The 23,852-nt window shown below is 38.4% G+C and overlaps 1 protein-coding gene across 1 annotated transcript in view; it reads left to right on the top strand.

The window, feature by feature from the left end:
- Positions 1 to 23,852, top strand: part of man1a1 (mannosidase, alpha, class 1A, member 1) — a 108,655-nt gene that overhangs the window by 38,146 nt on the left and 46,657 nt on the right. The window contains exon 4 of the mRNA XM_082148236.1: positions 7,284 to 7,364. Coding sequence (XP_082004362.1) covers positions 7,284 to 7,364 — 81 coding nt within the window. The remainder of the gene's footprint in view (positions 1 to 7,283; positions 7,365 to 23,852) is intronic.

Genomic DNA, 23,852 nt, shown 5'->3' with positions numbered 1-23,852 from the left:
TTAGAAAGATTTTTGAAAAATCATGTGACTGCTGACAATTTAGCTTTGCCATCACAGGAATTAATTTATACATATATAAATATATTAAATTAGAAAACTAAATTGAACATTAAATTGCAATAATATTTCCCAATAATACTGTTTTCACTGTATTTTTTGTCAACTAAAGTATATCTGCTATTTTCTGTTTTGAATGTGACTCACCCAACTAAATATTAAAGCTAGAGTTATCAGCCTTTTATGAACGTCAATAATACTTCAGTAATATGAGAAGTGCTGAACTATTTTGTCTTCAGAACTGCACCCAGTAGGGAGAATAGATGAACTGAGACCAGCACTGAAGGCATAAATCTGATTAATCATAAAGACAATGGATAAGTGAATAGTAAAAGGGAATCAGTACTTTATGCAGATCACTCCGGAAATCACTAAACCAAGTTAATGAACAAATTAAGACATGCAGGATAAAGTTGGCAAAAAATTATGCTTTGTTTGATGTGCCTCTTTTAAGGTATATCATTAGACATTCTGCAGGGGTTTACATTTAGTTAAGCATCGGAAATTCTTCAGTACATCCTACCGCCTCAATTTAAGGCAAGAGAGAAGACTGTATCTGGGTCCAATGCTTTAATGAAGAGTGTTAAACAACTTTTAATTGAAAGGCTTTTCTTTCTACCCTCAAGCAATTCCAACAATGAAAGAGTCCACAAAAATCCCCTGTGAAACGGTTATTAATATTCAGCTTGTCTCTTGAATACTAAGCAACTCTTTTCGGATGCACGGAAGCCTCCTTTTTTTTTTTTTTTGAATAATTGTAGCCATCGTAAGTTTAATCATGCTGCTTTATTTGACCTCCACTATTATCCGGTTATCTTTGAGAAGCTAAAAGGTGTTTATCTAAGTAAAGGCTATCTGCGAATCAAGCTTACATTATCATCCAGAGTATGGCTTCAGATCGGTTCAAAGGTTTCCCCAAAGTGGTCCAATCTCTTTGGCAACTCAGTGATTATATTAGGAGATATGATTAATCTTGTTTATCCTTGCACATAATCTCAGCATTTTATTTGTCTAGCATTTATTTGTTTAATCAGGTCATGCCTGAATCCTCATTACCACATTCAGTTGTTTTACAAGTTCTGATCAGATTGCTTTACAGAGAAATCTGACCCTGGAACTGAACTGAGGAGGAGAGCCACTTCACTGTATCAACAGCCCTGATCTCTCATCTTTTATGCTGTGGGATTCTTTTATTCCTGTAAAAGCCAGCATCATCGAAGGTCAGATTCACAGACTGCTGTAAAAGACCGCTGTGTTGCAATGACCACAAATCCCAACTGGACTCGAACCCGAGTGAGATAACCTTTCAGACAGAGACACTATACTGCTGAGGAATCGAAAAACCTCATCAAAAGCATATAAATAGAAAATCCCTTTCCTTTTTATAAGGATTACCAATCAGAGACATAGCATTAGATTCAGCACTCAAACACAGTGTGGCTCGTTGTGTCCATCCCTCTCCCTTCTCTCTAGTGCAGGCTCATCTGAAGTATGCACTGTACATTGCACTGTATGAACTGTATACACACCAATTCTTAAGTCTGTCAAAGATATTCAGGCAAGAGAGTAGCTAATGATTTTCTTTCTCTTTTTTTTTTATTAACATTAACAGCATAGACAACAGCAGGATGGCCTATAGAGGCAGAAAGACTGAGCAGCAACATTGGTTTTTAGCCTGAATGCCGCGAAAAACTCACAAAACGCATCTAAAATGGGAAAGAGCTTTGAGATTGAATGAATAAATAGATTTGACTAGAAATCTGTGGTATATTTTTTAAGACTGCCGATGGCTACAATTCATAGAAACAACTGGATCCAGGCAGAGACTGGATTTGCAGTTATCATTTTGTGTCAATATGCTGAATTTTGGAGTAAAATCATACCCTATATATTGTATTGTTATATATTGTATTGACAACTTGTCAATTAAATATTTATCGTATATATTATTTATCCATCGTATAGTCTGCATATTTGGGTGTTTTTAAAAAAATTGACAAAAAACTATACAAGTTTTAGGGCTGGATGATATGGTGATCACCCAGATTTAGACTATATTGTATTTAAGGCGAGACACTACAGGTGAATAGGGTAAAAATTTTAACTAGCAGATATCACCATGAAACTTGATTACCTTGAAAGTTGTTTACCTACATTAAGATGAGAAAAATATATTACAAGTTTTCTGTAATTTAATGTTTAAATATGCCAATTAGGCATTATCTAATTAAATATGCGCTAATTTGCATCTGAGTATTGGATAAAGCCAGGTTCAAAATAATTTTTTCATTGTGTTCACATATTAGATGGTAAAACAATTACAGAGGGATTTATAGATATCTACTTTTGTTATCCTGTAAATCAGAATATACTGTCAATAGCCTTAAATTGATTTTCACCATGTTTTTTGGAATAAAACGTTATATAAATCAGGCTAGGAATAATATATTTACAAATGCCTCTGTAAATGTCTTCATAATATAACTAGGTACACGACTGGAAAGTGTGGTGTATATACTGTAGGTGCTACTGAAGTGGAGATTTCGGACTTGGAGTATGAGAGAATAGTCATTTTTTTGAAAACGGGCTTTAAAGATTTATATCAGCCAATGAGATTGCGCATTTAGAGTTAAATCCCCCCTTTTACTTTCATTGCTGATAAAAAGGAAATGACCATATTTGGATCCAGCATTGTACAGGAGAGAGAGCTTTCTAACGGTGTATGTGATGACAGGGTGCCGGAAGCGATCGCGGAGCAGCGGGATGATTTAGAACGCCAACTTTTGTTGAATTTATGAGAAATCTACAGACGCAAACAGACAAAGTGTAGTAAAATAAAGACCTAAATGTGTATTTCTGACTTTTTTTCACCACAAGTCTGAAAGAAGACATGTTATTGAAGACAAATATCCCAAAATCTCAAAATTGACCAGTAAAAAAAAACAAAAAAAACAATGTTTTTGCCTGCCATGTCTCGCCTTAAAGCGTTCACAGTCAAATTTGCACCCCAAACCCCTGTCGAAATCAGGCACATATAAATGTCAGGAAACACGAAACACAATAACTGACTGTATGTCAATATCCACGGATCTTTGGTAAAATCACTGGATCACTGGATCTTTGGTAAGTTGTAAGGAACACCATATTGAGTCCAACCTTTAGTTTAGACTGATAATCGTTCGTTTTACTCACGCTTCTGCAGTTTCGCCTATTAAATCAAGTCATGCAGCAGCTCTTTGCCACTCATTCCGGCTGGAGGGGCGTGTTCCGGTGGGAAAGTGGCGTCAGTGGCAGTGCATACCCTCTATATGAGGCTACTTCCACTTTAAGAACTTATGCATGGATCCAATATAATGGTCATTTCGCTGTTGACTTCCACTTTAAACATACTTGGCTGTGTTTATGTGAATACTCACCAAGATGGTCATTTAGACACATTAATGTGTGTATTTGACCATTCAAGCACAATAAGCTGGCAAAGTGAACTGAATTCAGAACTCATTGGCTTTGGATGTGCGTTACAGAAAGCCTCCTGTCAGAACAGAATTCAGGTTTATTTTGTAGTTTGTGCTTTTCATAACACATCATCAAGCACGTCCTGCGCTTTCTTCTTATTCATCTGGGGTTTTTTTGCTGCTCTGTCGCATCCTGTTAGGCAGTTCTGCGCTGCATGGATGTATTTACAAACGGATGAACTATATGGAAAAACCTCTCTTGATTGACATCGCCATATTGCCCAGCCCTACTCCGTGCCTCCCCTAACATGCTCTCGCGCCCCCCTGGGGAGGCGCACCCCAAACCCCTGCATTAACATAAACAGTTTTGTTTGACATCTAGTCTGTATCATAACTGTGCTTCTGTCTGTTGCAGATGGATTTTATTTTTTAATACCCATATCATTCTCTCTAAGGGTTTTCCACCCTTTCCTCATCAGTTTCAGCGATTCGGTTGGCTTTGTATTTTTCTAAGCGAAGCAAAGTCTTAGGCAGCTCTTTAATAATTGCAGAGTCTGTGGAGGTTGTGCATCGCTGCTTTTGCCTCTTCTAACTTCTACTGATTCCCTATTGACTTACATATTCATGTGTACAGGGAGAAGATTACAGAATTGACTCAGAAGTGAACTTCTGACATGTCTTGTGGAGGTTTTTTGGGGTATTTTTGACCCACTTTTTTGTTTTACACCTCAGTCTATGTCCCTTCTGCCGTGAATTTCTCTGGCTTTACCATTGGTTCAATAGTTACCATTGATTCACACAAAGTTATATCCAGTTTTATCAAGAATTTTACAGTATTTACTCTCTCCCCCAGCCCCCCCCCCTTTTATTTTTTTCTCCAAATTGACATGTACAAGAACGCCTTTGTCATGGTCTTTTTGTGCCAGTTCCTGACAGGTACCTCTATGACCTACAAAAGGGTTGAGTCATCAATCGGAAACATCTGGACCCCTGTTGCATTTGAGAGGAGGCTCTCCATTGGGGCATTTTCATAGTTCTTATAACTATTGGTGGAAGTACAAGGTTGTTTGGCATGTGTGCACCGCAGGAAACTGGGAACAAATTTAGTTACAGAATAGTTTACTTCAGAGTAGGGTCTAACTTGGCACAATAAGAACTACACTGATGTAAGTGTACGTTGATCAGCCGAACACATGCCATATGAAACCGGCTGCCACCATTCTTAAAAAGCCGTGTAAATGGTTTACTTCTACTTACTCCATGAACTAACTCCACAAACATGGAAAACCGCGATTAGACAGCATTTACATGCCGCGTTGTTTTCTTATCTCAGCCTCTGATATTTAGAACTGCAAGTTGTCATAGGAAATTTCGTCTCTTAGCCTTGCTTTTTCAATCACACAACTTGTACGTCTACATTCCGGGCCCTTTCATACACCCGGCGCAATTGGTTTATTGCACGTTATGCCCAAAACACACCCATTACTCATCAAGAATAGGGACAACCGTTTTAGACCATCTCTGTTATCACGAAACCTATGACACACCACAAAAACAGCTCTGATCACGCCGTCCTCCATCCTCCAGTTGTTGATGTTGTTAGATGGCGTTGCTGTTGGCCATCTTACGTCACTTTAGAGTTCCTACTGGTGTTGCGAATGCAACCAGGAAAATGGTCCTAAGTGAAAATGTAGTTCTTGGCGGAACGCCCTGGTGGCTAGTTCCTATAGCTGAGTTCTTATAACTACCGGGTGCAAAAGCCCCCATTACACCCCTAACCACCCCTAGACATCAGCCATTTATCTTGCCCTGAACCGGATATTTACCAGTGTGATGCAAGATATGTCTCTGCTGCACCACCTGTGCGCCATTATGAAATTGTTTTGATAGCGTATGATAGCACTTTCCTATGCTAAGCAATAAGTGGGTCATTATTGTTTGGATGCCCAGAGACACAAATAATTCACCTCATGAACCGTCAGACGAGACCACAGATGTCTTGCTGTGGTCAGACTGTTTAACATCAAATGACAAAGGCTAAATGAGAATTGCGGTTTGGTTTCATGCCACAGGTGCCAGATTGCACTGAAATAATTACAATCTGAAATATTGATGTAATATAATGTAAACTGTTCCAGCTAAAACTGCTGTCTGGTTGAGGTCGTTTAAAAAAAAGTAAAAATAAATAAATAAATTTATATATATATATATATATATATATATATATATATATATATATATATATATATATATATATATATATATATATATATATATATATATATATATATATATATATATATTAAATGTTATAAAACAGTTGTTCTCAAACTTTTGAGGCCTAGTATCAACCTTTTTTCAAATTAGCACTCTGCACCAGCAAGAGAACATTACCTATACACAATGTCATGGGCTATGCATGAGTTTTAGGTGCACATATATATTGCAATTAGAATGAGAAATTAGAAATGAAACATAAACAAAACAAAACAAAGTATTATGTTGTTTTTAATATATATGACCCCTGCTGGCAAATTGAGTCTTAATGCATACGGGATATGTACGTCAATTTTAGTCAAATTTGAGGTTTTCACAAACATTTATTCATTTAAGCCCTCATCTAGCTATCCCAGTGCTCCAAATAACAATTAAACATCTAAAAGTATCTTTATTTGTATGTTTTCTGAGAGGAGTACCTTTCCTTTGTCCATGAAAAATGCTGATTTCTCTGCTCGCTTCTTGATGACTGGCGTTTCCCCTCAGCACAAGTTTGGTATCGTTTTTACCAAACTTGGGAAAACTCTTAAGTCAACTGTTAAAAAAAAACAAAAAAACATCTGATGTGTAACATCATATTAGATCCGTGCGGTCCTTCAGAATATAGGCTGTCTGTTTCATTAATGTTAATCAAACAATTGTGGTGTCATGGAAAAAAAAAAGTTGAATTCTTTTGAAAGTATTCTTGAAAGTATTCTTTCTATAGATATTTGGTTTTGACTTGGTGTGTGACACATTTGGTGTTATTATTACCAGGGATTTTAAGGTATGGTTGTTTGGTGATTTTGCTTTGAAACCTTCAGAAAACTTTAACTCGATTTTTCTCAAAATTGACAGGTTTAGCTCAGCCATCATTTTTGAAAATGTACTCACTACTTCTACTCATTTTTCCATAAATAATATACTGTACAAGTGAAAACTGAAAATATATGATTAAATACTGTAAATATCCAGGGTCGTACTGTTCCACCTGTCTTGAGAACCACTGGTATAACACATATTTAATATAATATTGTTAGAGTTGTAACAGTGGGATAAGTATTCTCTACTGCAGATAAATATGATGAAAGTATAACATCAAAGAGGTTTTCTATTGAAATATTAGATTTGATCTATTTATTTAATTTGAAGATACTGTCTGGAGCATAGCTCTGTATCCTGTGAGTGATGTTTTTGTTCATGTAACATGCATTACGGTATCCCTTTACCCAGCAGTCATGGTTTCTCAGATCTGCAGAAAATATCTGCACTCAGATTTCACCCTCCTGTGGGAGCTTGTTTGTATCTTTGCTCAATCCCAGCAGAGCTTTATCAGCTCTGTTGTATTGTTTCATTTCTTTGTTTTTGGTGTGTGAGGGTGAAGTGTGTTTGTAGTACACACATATTTTCCCCCCCTCCTATTTTTACAGTCTGCAATTCAAGGTGAACCAGTCGCATTGTTTTTATGAGCTTAAATATTCACCTCTTTTGTTTCTCTGTGCTTTATTCCCTCAGAATGCCGAAATATCTGTCTTTGAAGTGAACATCCGTTTTGTTGGAGGCCTGCTGTCCGCCTATTATCTCTCAGGCAAAGAGGTATGTAAACCTGGAGTGTACAGATGGGTTTTTTTTCTCATGTTTTACCAGACTGAATGTGTGTTTATGGCCAAAGGATTTTGATAGCAAGCTGGCTATAATTGACACGCTGCCTGAAGGAAGCTTGAAGCCTATAGCTGGCATTTGTTCTCGACTCCTACGCGTTTTAAGACACAGATTTCCTAAATCTTTGTATGCAACTGTTGGAAATCAGTGACATTTATAGTTGGCAGGGCACAACAGACCACTCAGGAGCCTTAGGTCTGTCTTCTCCCGGTGGTCCGGCTGTTTGCCCGGTCGTTGAGCCAAGTCAAACAAATGCACACGCACACGCACATGCACACGCACACACACACACACACACACACACACACACACACACACACACACACACACACACACACACACACACACACACACACACACACACACACACACACACTCCGCCATCCCACTTAGAGGTAATTTGGAGATCCCAGTATATCCAGGAAGCTCTGTGCCCACTCTGATAAATTGAAAGCCTTTTTGAAACCAAAAAGATGTTGGACTCTCAAGCGTGACCTGAAGTACACACACAAAGCCCATTTCCAAGCCTTCATTGAATCAGGCTAATGCAGAACTTTGCTCATATTTCCGATCTCCTCTCCTGTAAATTAGATTTTCCTAGCAACGTCTGGCAGAATGTGAAGGATCTGATTCAAATCAAAAGAGTGGCGTTTTCGGCTGATACTCAGGGCTTTCTCATTGCGTCCCACAACAAATGTGCTCTCAGTGATAGTATAAGCTTTCATTTGTGCGGTGCAGAACAGAGCTTTGTCCGGAGGGGGAATGGATCGTTGTGTGAGCTTCATCAGGCCTCTACTTGTGTGGTTTTGTTGATGTAAGGCAGACCCTTCAGCAGAACAGCCGTCTCTCATCTACAGAATGACTCTACTAGCACAGAATAGCTGTAGTAGTGTTGCTGAAGGAAGTTGAGATACATTTTTCTTCAGGATGAATGACTTGACAGACTGGTGTTTGTGTGACGTTAAACAGTTGTTTTTGTATTTAATGCTTTTAAAGAGTAGAATACACTACTGTTCAATTTTTAAGTAAAAAAAAAACAAACAATACTTTTATTTAGCAAGGATTCATTGAATTGATCAAAAGTGACAGTAAAAAAAAATATATATAATGTTACAAAATATTTCAGTTTCGAATGCTGTTTTAACTTTCTATTAATATAAAGAACACTGAAAAAAATGCTAATATCTGTAATACTAATATTTTTTAACAATGCTTTGCACAGACCAAAATTCTTTGTCAGTGTTTTTGTATAATGGTAAATTTTAGGGACATAGCCATTGTTTCACAAGTTAGTGGGACAGAAATGTCAAGTGTAATGCCAGGTTTTGTCTTTTTCTTTCTTACTTTTGTCTAATTTCCTGGTTGTATTTTTTTCTAATCTCTTACTTTTAATTGGCTAAGAAATCAAATACAGTGCTGAACAATAAACTATAATTTGTATTCTATATTTGTTTGTATATTCCTTGTGAAAATGGTATAATTGGTTGCATTAAGTCATCATGGATTTTATACAATGTAAAAAAAGATCGCTGAAAATAGTGATGTGAATTAGCACTGCATTATTCATTATAATATTCATACTTTATTATGAAAATACCCTGAGATGGCTTGAATAACACACATAAACCATATATTGCAATTGTCTTAATTTCATTAATGCGTTTAGTAGTCTTTTTATTCAGCTACAGGACAGCTGGATGCCTTTGTCCAAATAAAGGATTTCCTGGAACGGCATGAGTTATTACTTCTATGAATCTGTTTTGGACTTTCTGCGAGAGAGCAGCCTTCGGCTTCTAGTATCGCGCCATTTTGGATAAGAATAAAAGCATCAGGTCATGCATAGACTACCTTGTCTCTTTAAATTTAAATCTAGATTTATTCACATTGGCCCATGAAAACCTCTAAAGTGAACACACTTGCCCCCAAAACAGTAAGGCGGACTGATTTACGTGCCCTGCATATTCTACGCCCATGGTCAATTTTTATTTTTTTATATAAACATGCAGTAGTTCTTTATTAAGCAAATTAGTATATGAAATTATTTCAAATTTAAGTCATTTTAATTTAATTTAATTAATTTAATTGTAATGAAGTTGTATTATTTACTGTTGGACCATTTTTGGAACTTTATCTAAGATAAAAGCATTTATAACAAATGAATAAGTCTGCAATAATACATTTCATTATTGCTCTCAAATGTAAATCACATAAAACCCTATAGCACAGTCTCTACAGTTGAAACATTATACTGACACACACCCAGCCCTACTGTGACCCCATTCATTTAATGAGACATGACCTCTTGTCATCCCTCACTGAGATTCAGATGCCGCATGTCAGGTTAAATAAGATGGGTGTGTCGAAATAAAATGCTCCCTGTATATAGTTCTTTGTCAAACATCGTTTCAGATAACAGTGGAGGTCTCCGCTATCTCTCTGGTTGTGAATAGTCTAACTGTGATATAAATCTTTGAACACTACATTATTGTTCTCTCAGCAAGACGCAAGCTTGTTTCATCACTATGTATTGACTAGGGAGGCACGGCATATGAAGCGGTTGAATACAAAGTGGCCAGCACACAGTCCAGGATTCAAGCACAGCACTGATGAAAGTCCTTCAGAGTCGTAATCTCAGACACTCAGGATAATGAGACGCCCTCCTGCCTACCTTCATAATAATGTGTGCCCTGAACTGAGAAATGTTGATTAGAGGAGAGAGCCTTCAGGTAGCCGCTCACATTGTTAAACCACAGCAAGAGATCTTAGTAAATGTGTCTGGTTTTAAATTCTTACTGGGCTTTGGAAAATGTAATCTTTTGGAGACCGAACCCATTATAGGATTCTTCTTACACCGAATGACTAAATCATCACTGGAGGAGGATGATTACATCATCGCCATTGCTAAGACGTTTAGCTTTTCTTGGGAGGCATCAGATCGATATAGTTTCCGCGTTCTGCCAGGCAACATGGCCCGTTTCTCATCACCATTTTGAATGTCCGCATGCATATCACATAAAGATTCTAAATGGGTTTGGGTGGTGGAGGTGGTGCTAAAATTGAAAAGTGGTGTGATTTCTTCTCGAGCTAGTGACGGCTCCAGCGCCTTGGCTTGCACTCAAAGCAAGTCTCCGCTCTTTGATGAATCTTTCATCGTCTTGAGAGACAGCCTTCATGCTAATATCGCACATGCTCCCCAGAACGGGCGAAGCGAATGGCCGCATTCATAGATGGCTTCACAAGCTAATGTTGTTTGCTGTGATTTAGTCCTGCTGTGGGTTTCCTCTCCTGAACGATGAGAGGATTAATCTCTGGCTGATTTATTCGTGCATTATTTACGCCCGGATGGTTTTCCGTCATTGACGTGAGCAGCCTGGGACAGAGCCACCTGTCAGAACACAGCACTTAACTCCTTAATGGATCACATATCGATTTTCATCTTTTTTCCTTTTTTTTTTCTTGCTCTATAATTCATTTTACATAACCCCCGGCAAGCCCCATCTGTGGTGTAGATTTTTCTATACCTTGACAGAGATCAATGGATGCACAAATACTTATTTTCAGTCCGGCTTTATTACAGCTCATGCATTTTGTATGTTAAAAATAAAAATAAAAACATGAACATGTATGTCCAGGCTGCTCTTTTCCATACAGTGAAAGTAAAAAAAGAAATTATAAACTTAAAAAAATATATTTATTAAAATTGTCTGATTGAATAAATATACTGCTCTATTGTGAATCCGCGATTTGTAAAGAAAAACTTGAAAGAAAGTTTTGTAAAGAAAGGTCAATTTATAAAGAAAGACTACGTGCCTGCGCACATACATATTCAAACGCGCATATCTATAAACTAAACACGTAATATGCATGTGCACTGTTTTCACAGATTCCCGTTTTTGAAGTTTACACGTAGATGATAAATGTTTTCAAAACTTGCACCTTGGAACCTATTTCAAAGTTTGCGTTCTCAAGCCACCAAACAACGTTGTCGTGTAAATGAACGGCCGTTTTCGGTTAGAACGGTGTCGTATAAGCGGCCCCTAAGTTAATAACTAATGATCTTTGCAATGGAAGTGAACCAACCAAAAACGTACTTTAGCTGGACAATAACTTTATTTTTGTTAAAGTTGAGCTGCTGTAAAGCCAAAACAATCTCTATTATTTTAATTTCCTATTTTCACTGTAAAGCTGCTTTGAAACAATATATATTGTGAAGGTGACTTGACTTGACTCTATTAATTAATTTCATTAATATAAATTTGTATCAAATTGATAGTGATTGGATTGTGCCATTTGTGAATTGGTGATTTCGGTGACTTCTAACACATTTCAGTTGCACTAGCGGGACAAATGGTTGGAGTCTTGGCTTCGACATGGAAAACCCCGCTGATCTGAGGGACAAAAATGAGGCATGCGTAGGTGCTTTTATTGGTTGCATGTTTACACTAAAACCATGTGACTAAGCCCTACTACCTCATTTTAGTTCCCAAGCAAATTCCAAACAATGGCGATCTGATAAAAGCCGCTTAAGCAACATAATTACATGAACTCTGAAGCATTCGCTTGAGCTCTGCAGGCACGGCAAGGCTGGATAAATGATGCCGTCAGTGCTAATGATCATAACATCTGTTTCATCATAACTGCTGTCCAGACCTTCGTTCACACTCTCAGTCTTACTGCAGTAGTCTCCAAATATTCTTTCTGGAAGGTTTTGGGCTGGGAACTCGGGTATTTCTCTGTTGTGTGTCTCGGAGACTCAAACATATTACAGCTCATTAGCATTCCGTTGGCCGATGGCTCGTTCTTGCCGTTATTTTTCCTGAATGATTAAAAATGCATTTGACTTGTTTACAGTAGGCAGATTAAATGAATCATCCTCACTCGGTCCACAGTCGTTTGTTTCTGTCAGGAGACATCTTTACTGTAAATATATGCAGCATTCTTTTGTAGTTCATTAAACAACACTGAATCCGCCGTATGCATCTTTAATGCCGGCATGCTGCGCTGAGTGACACGGCTATTGTGTACCGTTCGCATAATGCAAACGCCATTCTTCCCGACAACAAAGAGCTCTCTATGAGTTGTTTAATGCGCCATTTTCAATTACACTAATTTGCCCATTTCTTGCTTTCGGATTGTTCTCGGCACCGTTTTTTTACCGTGATGGAAGTCATATGCCTATTAACACCACGCCTGTTGCCAGCTGTGCTGAGCCGCCACAACAATTTGATTGCAACGAGCAGAGAAATGAAGCTTTAGAGAACATCACATAAAGCAACATTACTTAGCCTTAAATGCATCATTTTTCTCTTGCTCTGAGGTAAATGACTTGTTTTCGGCTCATTCCTGTGAATACCCCAGACGCTCGGTGCACCTGTTATTAGCGAGAGATCTTCCCTCCACTGATAGAGCGTGACAAGCAATTTCCTTCGTACAGTATGGGGCCCTACAACACGGGGCCTCCTGTTGGCTTACAAAAGAAGTGAGCTTCCAGTCGGGACCAGTCAGTGTAAATTGCGAAAAGTTATTCTGTTCATCCAGAATAAACACAGAAACTCAGTGCAAAAAAATCTTTGAAGTCTTTCTTTTGAAACTCAGAAGTTTGTGAAGTCTTCGGATGGCAGCCCGTGGCCCCAGCATGCCTCTCACATTAACCTCAGAAACGTAAGCGCAGGTGGTAAGTGGTGATAAGTGGTGATAAGTGCAGGTTTATGTCTGTGATCTCGATCCATCTCTCGTCGGGCTTCTTTCACAGGGTATGTTAGATGCAAAAGTGCAAAAAGCTCAGGCTGTCACTTATTTATCTCTAGGTTTCAGCACTTCCGTCTCAACCGTAGCTCCACTAGATCTCTCACCGTCCCATCATGCACCTCTCTTCTGTTTTAGTACATCCAGTAAAATCCACTAGTCTTAAATGTTCTTTGTACTTTCTTGAAGCCGTACACACACCGGCTAGCACCTAGACTTGATTGACATGTTGAATAAAAGGTGTATTGTGTTGTTTGTTTGTTTTTATTTTATTTATTTTGTATTTTATTTTATTATGTTTGTGTGAGTATATGTATATTTATATATTTTATTAATTCATAATTTTCTACAGCTCAAATTTTTCAACAGCTTTTGATTTTTGTTTTGTTTAATTTCTTATTTTTAATTTAATTTATTTTTATAGATAAATTTTTTATAGATTTAATAAAAATAAAAAAATATATATATATATATATTTTTTTTTTTTTTTAAATCTGACAAGCGGGTGTAGTAGTGCTTTTGGAAATGTAGTTCACCTTTTTCCTCTAAAGAAAACTATCTAAGACTTTAAACTGACCTAGCTCTTTCTACATCTTCATAATAGATCTTAATCATTCCTGTCCATCAAGCGCTCTCTCAGAGCTTCCTCTGGTTTGTCAGCACTTCTGAAGTTTTCATTGCCGCAGTCCCTGCTTCTTCATATCCCGTCACGTGTCTTCAGCGTGTGTTTGTTGATATGTGATTATGGCAGAAGAGTGTGGATTGTTATCCTTAGCAGTTCACACTCTTCTGCCATAATCACAAATCACAGGCAGAGTGCCTCTTGAGACGTGAGGTTTAATCAGGTAATGACCAGGTACGTCTGAGTTTTTCACCCACATAATGGCCTGTTTGTGTTGTTAATGTTGTGAGCTTGGTTGAGCAGTTAATCAGTGTTATAGCAGATGCTGATGTTCTTTAGCATACCCAGCCAATTAAATTTATTTTTTTGTACATTTGCACGGATGACTCACTGCTCCCCCTCTCTCATGGCCTTGTGGTTCCCATTGGACCAGCCTTTCCTACTATTAAAAGCAAGGCCAATTTATCTCCCGTCCCTAGAGTTACTTCCTTCAAATTCAGCTCGGTGTTTTCACATTTCAGAAATATAAAACGGCGGCCATACTTAAAGAATATGACATTTCTTTCAACACACAAAAGTGCTGGGAAAACATTAGACTCATATCTATTTGACAAGAATGGTCTATTTTTTATGAATTATGCTGTTCAGAACAGGCCTGGCAGAGAGAGAAGGCAAGAGAAGAAAGAACAGGCAGATGTCTCATGAGGAAGCTGCACTCAGGCGTTGTGTTTATATCCGTCTTTGGTACATTTGAAGGGCTATCAGCACTGAGAGACGAGCTGCAGAACACAAGATGAAGAAAAGCCTTCACTGGCCTCCCTGGACTTGTATCAGATTGTAGTCTCATCGTGTTTCCATAGGCGACAGTTTGTCAGCCATGGGAATTCCTAATTGGGTTTTCTGTCATTGTTAATTAGCATTGATTAGATTTGTGTTTTTCAAAATTTTACTAGCTAGCCTAATATCGAAACACTGCCGATTGATTTGTTATGCTATAATATTTCTTCCACACATTTTAGAGACAAGAGTCCTGGTGATTTATTTGAAGAATCTTTCATAGCTAAAATATCTGTTTGGACAAGACATGTGGTTCTGATGGCCAATTTACAACCATACAATTCAGGTCTGATTAGCCTGTTATTGTAAAGTGTGCTAAATATAAGCTTGCTTCAGGGAAAGACACTTCATATGACACAGTAATCACAGGAAAACTGTATTGACTGATACTAGAGAAAGAAAAATGCTGCAGCTTTCTAAATAACTATGAGGAGCATCAGGAGCGCTGTGTGAGTCTTTGCCTGAAAACCAAAAGTCCATTAACATGACAAATGAGTTGGTTTTGGTGAGGGGAAATGAAGGCCCACTTCATTTGGATGCTCAAAATATTCCAAGCAGTTTATATGAAATAACATTCCTTCGTTTACCCTTTCCACAAATGGCTTGTCCGTCAAGCCACTTGACCTCTGAGTCTTCACGTTGATAAGGGCAAAATTTGCATTGGCAAATCTGTTTTCGGACGAGAAATGGCCAGCTTAGACTAGTAAATGTCTCATTCCTATTGAGTAAATTGATTAAGTTATAGCCATTTGGTCCTGTATTTCAAATTTTCTCTACTACACATTTTTCTCCAGTGCTTATTGTGTTTTGCAGCTTTGGGGTTTAAGGTCAGGCCCTAATGCTGAAACAGACCGTTGGAGGGATCAGACTCATTTCAGCCCTCACAGTTGAGCTGGACGGAGCTCAAATAAAGCTTTGCTGAGCTTCAATTTCACACTATATCACCAGCAACACAAACGCAATCAGAAATAAGTGGCCAATTGCTGGTTTTATTGAATTCTTTTCCATCGGTTGATGTTTTTGAGGTTCTTTTTTCAAGAAATTTTTAACACTGCATATATTCTGATTGCTTTTCAATATTCCCTGACTCTTCCAACCTGTTGCCATGCGAGATCGCTCGCAAATGCCCGGCTCTGCAGGTGGCCGTCTGGAGAGGTTGCAAGGTGAAGAGGTTTGCATTCAGAGTGTTTGGCCTGACTCTCCTCGCTCTGCAGGTGTCTGATTGGACATGAGCTGGCGCTCATTGAAGCGGAGAAGTGAACCGTTCACCGGCCAAAGCTCTAATTCGAACATGCCGAATCCGGTCCTCCGGTTTTATTGTTTTTGTCTGCCTCTTATCGCATTTTATTCATGATTCACTGCTTAGATTTGCCCCCTCAGGCTTGGCACTGCTGTCAGGGTGTTTGTTTTGGCGAGGAAAAACTGAGTTTCATCACAGCAACGCCGATCCTTCCCAGACATGTTCAACAAGGCAAGTCTTAAAAGCCACCTGTGTCTGACCATTACTGTCATTCCTTGCAGTGTCAACCTTCCATCTCTAAACAACATACCTCTAATTTACGTCAAAAATACAACCTGAAAACACATGAAGACACTAGACAGACACATCCAGCTCTACTTCCTGTCTCCATTCAGGCATTTTATGCTGCGTTAGCTCTGGTCATTTAGTCCTGAACTAACGTAATTGGATTACCGAGCCCAGGCCGTTTAGAAGCCACTTGCATAATCTCCAGCGTTAATAGGCCGTAGTATTTTCAGATGCAGCATGCTGTATTTAGGTTAAGCATGATTACTGTTGCAATCTGTTTGTTACAAGCACTTGGAGCCAAACCTCAGTTTTTCTGTGAAATCTTGCGCATTACTTTGTATTCCTTCCTTTTGCCAGGAACGCATCCCACCGTGTTTTTCTCACTCGACTTTTCGCACCACGGGATACCCTGACAGGGCGAAAATTGGTTTATGTGAAAGGGGTCACACATCGGTGGAAGTTTTGGAAGGATTATCACAGCTTGATCTGGTTTAAGAACCAGATCTTCATAGGTTTGTTGGCAGGTCCTGTAGCTCAGTTACCAGTTGGACGTCTTAACGCCTTCACGTTGATTTTTGATCCCTTATGTAATTCTTCACTTTAATGTCAGCTTGTGTTTATTCCTCCCATAAGCTTTTGCATTATTTTACTTGGCAAATCTTTTGTTTGAATAACCGAGCGAGGCTGTTTTGTTTGTAACAGGTCATTGGCTGCTGTAGTTTTAGATGTATGTCACTTGAGCAAATAAATGGCACTCCAGCCATTGAGCCACAGCTCAGATTTCTTGTATTGGCCAGTGTTTACACCATTTAGAAACTGTGTAAAAGCACGGTACATCTTTTTTTAATCTTTTATATACATTTGCATAGTGAGGATGTAGTTATATAGCATACTAGCTTGACATTGTCATACTCAGATTCTAGTCAGAATGTACTGACTCCATTGAGCTTGAGATAGCTTTGATTATGGGGCGTGTTTCAACTGAACCAGGAAAGAAAATGCCTCTGCACTCAATTGGATAGACCTACAACCAATCAGAGCAACGGAGTAAGTGACGTATGTTTTTCATTCATGTTTCCGATCGACAAATGCCTTGATCGCTGTTCTCTGTTCCTCTTTTAAAATGAATGCGCTGTCGATATCTTCTATAACAGACGCGATGGCGGAATCTACACATGAGGTTTCATAAAGTTCGGGAGGAGCACGTTCAAATAATCAATCCAATCAACTTGCCATCAAACAATTACCATGTCTACCCTATCAGCATGGGAGGAAGCATATATTTATTCACTCTGTCAACTCACCTAACATTCCTTGACAGTTTTCAGCATCCCTCTACTCACTCTCGGCTAGGCATGTGCCGGTATCACATTTTCATGCTGCGATTAATTGAGTGATCTTTCATCACGGTATACGGTATTATCACGATATTTTAATTGCACATGAGAAACAAATGGATTGGGGGGGGGAGGATGCAAAAAATAAAATAAAACTTGCATCACAAGGTGTAATTGTGATTGTCAAAACATTTGGTAAATAAACTGAATTTTATTAAGTTTAGTGACAACATGTTACAATGATTACATGGTACAATGACTGGTAGGCTACTGTTTGTATTGCTTAACACAAATTTAACGATTTCAATTCAATACTTGGGATTTGATTTAAATCTTGATTCAATATTGACTAATTTTGGATAAATATTAGGAAGGCTACAGTAGATAGCCCACATGTTATTTTTTTCTCATGAAAAAAAAAATATCTCACATAATGCTATGTAACCATATAGAGCCCTATCAGCTGGTATTATTAAAGGTTACAAATAACTAATTAAATCAAATATAATGTGGTTTTCATTATAATAACAATTATGTAATGACACACGTAAAAAATATAATAAATATGTAAAAAAGTGCAGTGCACATATTCAGCAAAATACTCCTCTTTATCTATATGTTTTAGTCATCTAACATGCTGCTGGTCATTAAATGGTTTAAATGTAACGTTCTGTGACACAATTGTTCTCCTGTTTCATATCAAAAGTAACCTGCTCTGTCTTGTTTGACGGTCTTCGTGTCCTCTTTGCTCCGCGATTTTTCTCTGCGTGAGAAAACGGATGTGTGGCGTGAAGTGTGAAGAGTCTCGCGCTGAATGCGTCGAGTTGGCAGCTCTGCTTTTAGAAGCGGGATGGATCCGGATAGATCGGCGGCGGCCATAGATTGTAGGCGGTGGCGTTCCTCCTTCCACATGCTGCTTCTCCATGTGAGGACTGTTTACATTAGACTAGAAGTGCGCACCGGCCGCATGCTTATACACGTGGCGATTGTTTACATCAGAGTGCGCACGTGTTTCGCGCAGCATATACGCAGTGTTTGTTTAAGCGGTTGATGGAAAATAAGCTATAATGCGCGTTCTAAAAATCTAAATTCGGATCTATTATTTTTCACGGTATTTTGAAGTGCCCGCGATAACAATATCGTGCATATTCATTACCGCGATTTATCGCATTACCGAATACCGGCACATGTCTACTCTCGGCCTGTTCTTCCACAGCCAGGAATACGGGGGGGAGTACTTTGGGTTCGGGCCGAATACCGAGCCCGGAGCCTCTCCTCAAACAGCACGGCAAATATGCATTTATTCTATCTGACTTATTTGTAAGTGTGAACTCGTGAAATCTCAATTCTCCAGCGGCAGTCATCTTTGTTGTAAACGAATTCAACCCAAGCGCTCTTTGGTGACGTGGATGATTACGTTACTGTTGATCATCTGTCCATCATCGTATAAAGCCCGCCCTGACAATTTGATTGGTCCGAACAGCTTTGGTTCGAGCATAATTGCTCCACAACAAATCAAGTCCAGACCGAACTTCCCGACCTAAACATTTTGTGGGCGGGGCTAAGTTCGGCTGGCATCCAGGCTAATAGCCTACTACTCTACTGTTAAAAAATGTGAGGTCAGTAAGATTTTTTTTTTTTTAAGTAATTTATGCTTTTGTTTTAAAACGAAATAAAAATAAAGCCAACTCTGGTCAGTTCTGATATGTCAGTCTTTCTTTCGTCTCTGTGAGAAAGCTTCATACCAATATTCAGAAGTCTTGCTCTATGGGACGAAACCCAGCCATCCTCGGGAAAACCCATTCACACTGTGTTTTTATTGTTTGTAAGGCTCATGCAGTATACTCTGCACTGAATGAAATGGTCAGATACCTCAAAAAATAATGTGATTATTTACATCGTACAGTAAAAGCGTAGTGTATCATAGATTTTGTTTTTTTTTCAGGAAGTGACTGAACTTGTTCTAAAGTGTATCCACTTGGGCACACTGACACAACATAAGCTGGCGTGATATTTCATCGGCTGATGTTTGATGGAATCACTCTGCTCCAGTTCCCTCATTTCCTTTGGCTGTTGTGGGTTCTTTAAAGGTTAAAGTATTTGCTGTAACACACTAGCGAGAGTTTCTGCTTGACAGCAGGTTTTATTTTGCCGCTCTCATTTAGAGCCCGAATGCAATGGCAGCCTTTTCTGTTCGTTGCCTGCCTCTCCAGAAAGGTCACCAACTTGCATCATCAGATTTAGCATGGCTCCCGTCTTCATTTTGAATGCAACAAAGTCTATTATAAGACAAGAAATCAAGGGTTTCTTCTCCACAATATGTATTGATAGTCTAGAGTTGTTCCATTTTCATCAGCCTGTTTTGAACACTGAGATGCAAAGTTGTACAGACTATTCTGAATTACGGCAAAGCAAATCGTATTTTGTGAGCTTACAGTCTGATTTATATTGCGCTAAATGGGCCATGTCCAACAGAAACATTGCGGTTTTATTTTGAAAATAAAGGCAATAGTTAAACAGTGTGCAGATTTTACTCGTTTATTTTCAAAAGCTGAAGGCATTGTTGGATGATTCACAAACAAATGATTCTTCTGAGCCAAACCTTTTATGAATCAGTCACAAAGACTCAAGAACTCCTGAGTTATCTGTTTGAATTGACCTTCCTTCACACATTTATCTTGTCCAGACAGAAGAAATAGAGAGAGGAAAATGAAAATGTGTCTTTTCACAGAGTGTTTTGAAAGGTGTGCGTAAAGCAGCCCTTCCTTTCTTCCTGTCCCTGAGTGGCTCCTTCAATCTGATCTTGGTGGTTTCAGACCACTTTATCGTCTGGTAAGAATGATCCAAGTGTGCCTTTTGTGGCAGCCTTTGGGTAAAGGTCAGCACATGAAGGACGTGATGGCCTCTTTCATTCTGTTGTGATTGTGCTTTATCTCTTACAGGTAATACTTGACGCAGGTAACATTCAAAAGTTTGGGGTTGTTATGATTTTTTAAAATGTTTTTATATTTATATATATATATATATAAAGTCTCCTTTTCTCTCCAAGACTGCATTTATTTGATAAAAAAAAAAAAAAAAAAACAGTAATATTGTGAAATATTTAAAATTAGTGTTTTCTATTTTAATATATTTTGAAATATTATTTATTCTTGTGATGGCAAAGTTGAATTTTTTATCATAATTTGACCAAGATTCATTTCATCCAGCAAATACATATGCAAGTGTTCAGCAATGGTCATCTTGCAGTCAGACAGGCTGTAGGCGGACGCCAAACTTAGGACAGGTTCACACATACTCAGTTTGCACTGTGTATGTGTTGCATATTATTTTCTGTGCCCATGTTAACAGGTTAGAGCATTCATGTGATCCAGGAATGCATTCTGAACAGTGCGTTTCCACATGTTTGTTCTACTGCACGTGCTGAATTAAAGCGACAGCGCATTGTTTGCACAAAAATAAACATGGATTGACACAAAAATGTAGTAATTTCACCATAAATGCATATATAAAAAACTTTACTGTGTTTCACAGTCAACATATGCCTTTTGCCCAGGGTAAAGCAAGGAAAACTACACCTTACATCACATATAGGTAAGCAAGTTGACATAATGAATGGCAATTGTCTCTTCGTGGAGGTGGAAAAACAAGTTGATGACCCTCAGGATTCATGTGTAAAGATTTAAATGCAAAAGTAAGTGCATGAGAGTCAGCTATTTTTTAAAAAGTATGTTAAAATGTTTTTGCCATTTGATCGAGCAACTTATTAGCCTATATAAAGCTATATAGAAGTAATGAATTAAATAATACGTTGTTTAAATTTAGTGCGTTTAAATGTGAATGTGTCTATGAAAGATTGTTTAAATGCACTGTGAACAAGAGAATCACAATGCTGAAAAAAATATTTTTCAGTAACAACTTTTGTATTTAAAATAAAAAATAATGAATAAATGTTGTGTTTGTGGTATACAGGTGCGGATCAGTTGTGCACTGCAAACGTGTTATATGGGAAAACACAATGAGCCCGTACTGCATACGCACTGGAACAGTATGTGTGAACCTGGCGGAAGTACTACCAATATTATTTTAGTACTATGGCCTTTGTGCCAAAGCACTGGAACTTGACAACCCTACTCTGAGTTTGGCAGTAACCTGTGAAATCACACCAGTGCTTCCTGTTCTTCCTTTGATATGGCGAGGGATGACTTTCAGGGTCAGTATGGCTCCACGTTCTCACTAGTTCTGCTTTATCAGTGAGCACAGGTGCGTCCCTGTGGCCTATTTCATCACAATGCTGAAAGCCTGTTCTCCATCTATCTTTCGTCCCTGTCATCTTATGCCATCCATCTTGTCTTTTCAACCAGCCCCTCATTTTCATCTGAATGGCTACGGTATGACTACACCGGTTATCATTTCCAGACATGCCCTTGACAACTAAATATTGGTGCCGACCATCACAGGGATGTGTTTTCTAGCTAATTTTAGCTTACTGGTATTGTTAAGCTTGTATTTTTTGTTGCAAGTAGAAATTTCCCCATCCACTTCTTTGATATGACATGTCACAATGTCAAGGTATGTCACCGACTCAGTGTGTCTGAACACAGAGACTTCAGTGTCCTATTGAAAAGAGCTGCAACAGGATCCACCGCTGATAAATTCTGCTTTCATTCTGCCTGGATGCCCATTCATCCCCTTTGTATTATCAGCACAATGGCCCCATGTTACCGTATATCTGTCCTATTAAAAAGATGCCTGCTCAGCCTTGGAGGAATCAATTATTCCTCAGCTGTCTGTCACACTGCTGTACACATCTGGCAGACAAACTCTGGCATTAATGCAGAATTAATTCATTTCAGAGATGAGCACCAGCCAGAGGAAGCATAATTATGTCGGCGAATCTCTGTTGTGGTCTTTGTCAGACTGAATAAGTTTGGAAAAAGTGAGTTTTAGGCCTGCTTTGAGTCAAGTCAAGTCATCTTCATTTATATAGCGCTTTTAACAATGTAGATTGTTCCAAAGCGGCTTTACAGAGATACAAGGATAGTTTAAAGTAACAGAGATTGTTTTGGCTTTATAGCAGTTCTTGAAAAAAGTTTTCTTCCAGCTAAAGTTAATTTGATTGATTCACTTCGGTCGCAACGATCATTAGTTATTAACTTAGGGGCCGCTAACACAACACCGTTTTAACAGGAAACTCTACACAGACTTTAAACGCGAAACCTGTGAGAACGCTGATGGCGTGCACATGCGTATTATGAGTTCATTCTATTGGTATGTGCGTTTGAATATATGTGTGCAGGTTTGTAATTCCCTACAAACCAAGCCTTACAAAACTACTTGTCTGGCCTTAACATTTTGATACAGAATTGTACCACTTCAGGTTAGATACGCAATCTGAATTTTCCCGACAACGCTTTATCTGTAGAGTGGTAAAGGGATCCTCCATAAGGAGAAACTAGTTGGCACATTAGCACCCCGCTATGACATCGGGTCCAGGCGCAGGTCCTTCATCAGATCTGGATACAGCCTGGATCCGGCAGGCTGCGGGAAAACCTCGGGATAAACAAAGACTAAAATTAGCGTAGATGCCATTCTTCTTATGATGTAACGAGTACATCAGGACTTATGGGAAGTGTTCCCGGTTCCGGCTGACCTAATCTATGCAGCCTAACATTGAATTATAGAAGTCTATAATGTGTTGTGTATGCTAGGTCAAAGAGAGGTGTTTTTAGTCTAGATTTGAACTGACAGAGTGTGTCTGCTTCCAGGACAATGGTAGGAAGACTGTTCCGAAGTTTTGGTGCTAAATAGGAGAAGGATTTACCGCCAGCAGTTGATTTTGATATTCTAGGTATTATCAACTGGATGAAATTTTGAGATCGCAATAATTGAGCAGCGCTGAGTAAAGAAGCAGCGTAAATGCAACAACTACTTTCACACTGACAGTGTTTCTACTGCGTAAAAAGAAGAGTTTTTCTCTTTATAACTACTATAAATTATAAAACTTGATCATCATAAAATCTAAACTATACCATTTAAAAGTTTAGTGTCGGTAAGATTTTTTTGGGGAAAAGTTTCATAAATGTTAAACGTTTCATTCTGAAAAATATACAGATTTGCATGACCTGCAAATAGGAATCTAGCTGTTAAATTCTACTGTAATCAGTTCAAATTGGTGCTAAGATAAAAACATGCTTTTTCGAGTAGTTTGAAACAAGCTTTAACAATAATCATTTGTATTTATATAGCGCCTTTCCAACACCCAAGGTCAATTTACAAAGATAGGGTAAGGAACAGAAGAACCACATAAACATCAACATCAAAGCACAATACACATACCAAGGGCAGAAATA

Source organism: Leuciscus leuciscus (assembly GCF_965113295.1).
Source record: "Leuciscus leuciscus genome assembly, chromosome: 19".
In the NCBI taxonomy this organism is placed as follows: domain Eukaryota; kingdom Metazoa; phylum Chordata; class Actinopteri; order Cypriniformes; family Leuciscidae; genus Leuciscus; species Leuciscus leuciscus.
Note: the sequence above shows the minus strand (reverse complement) of the source record. Positions and strands in the feature narration are given on the sequence as shown.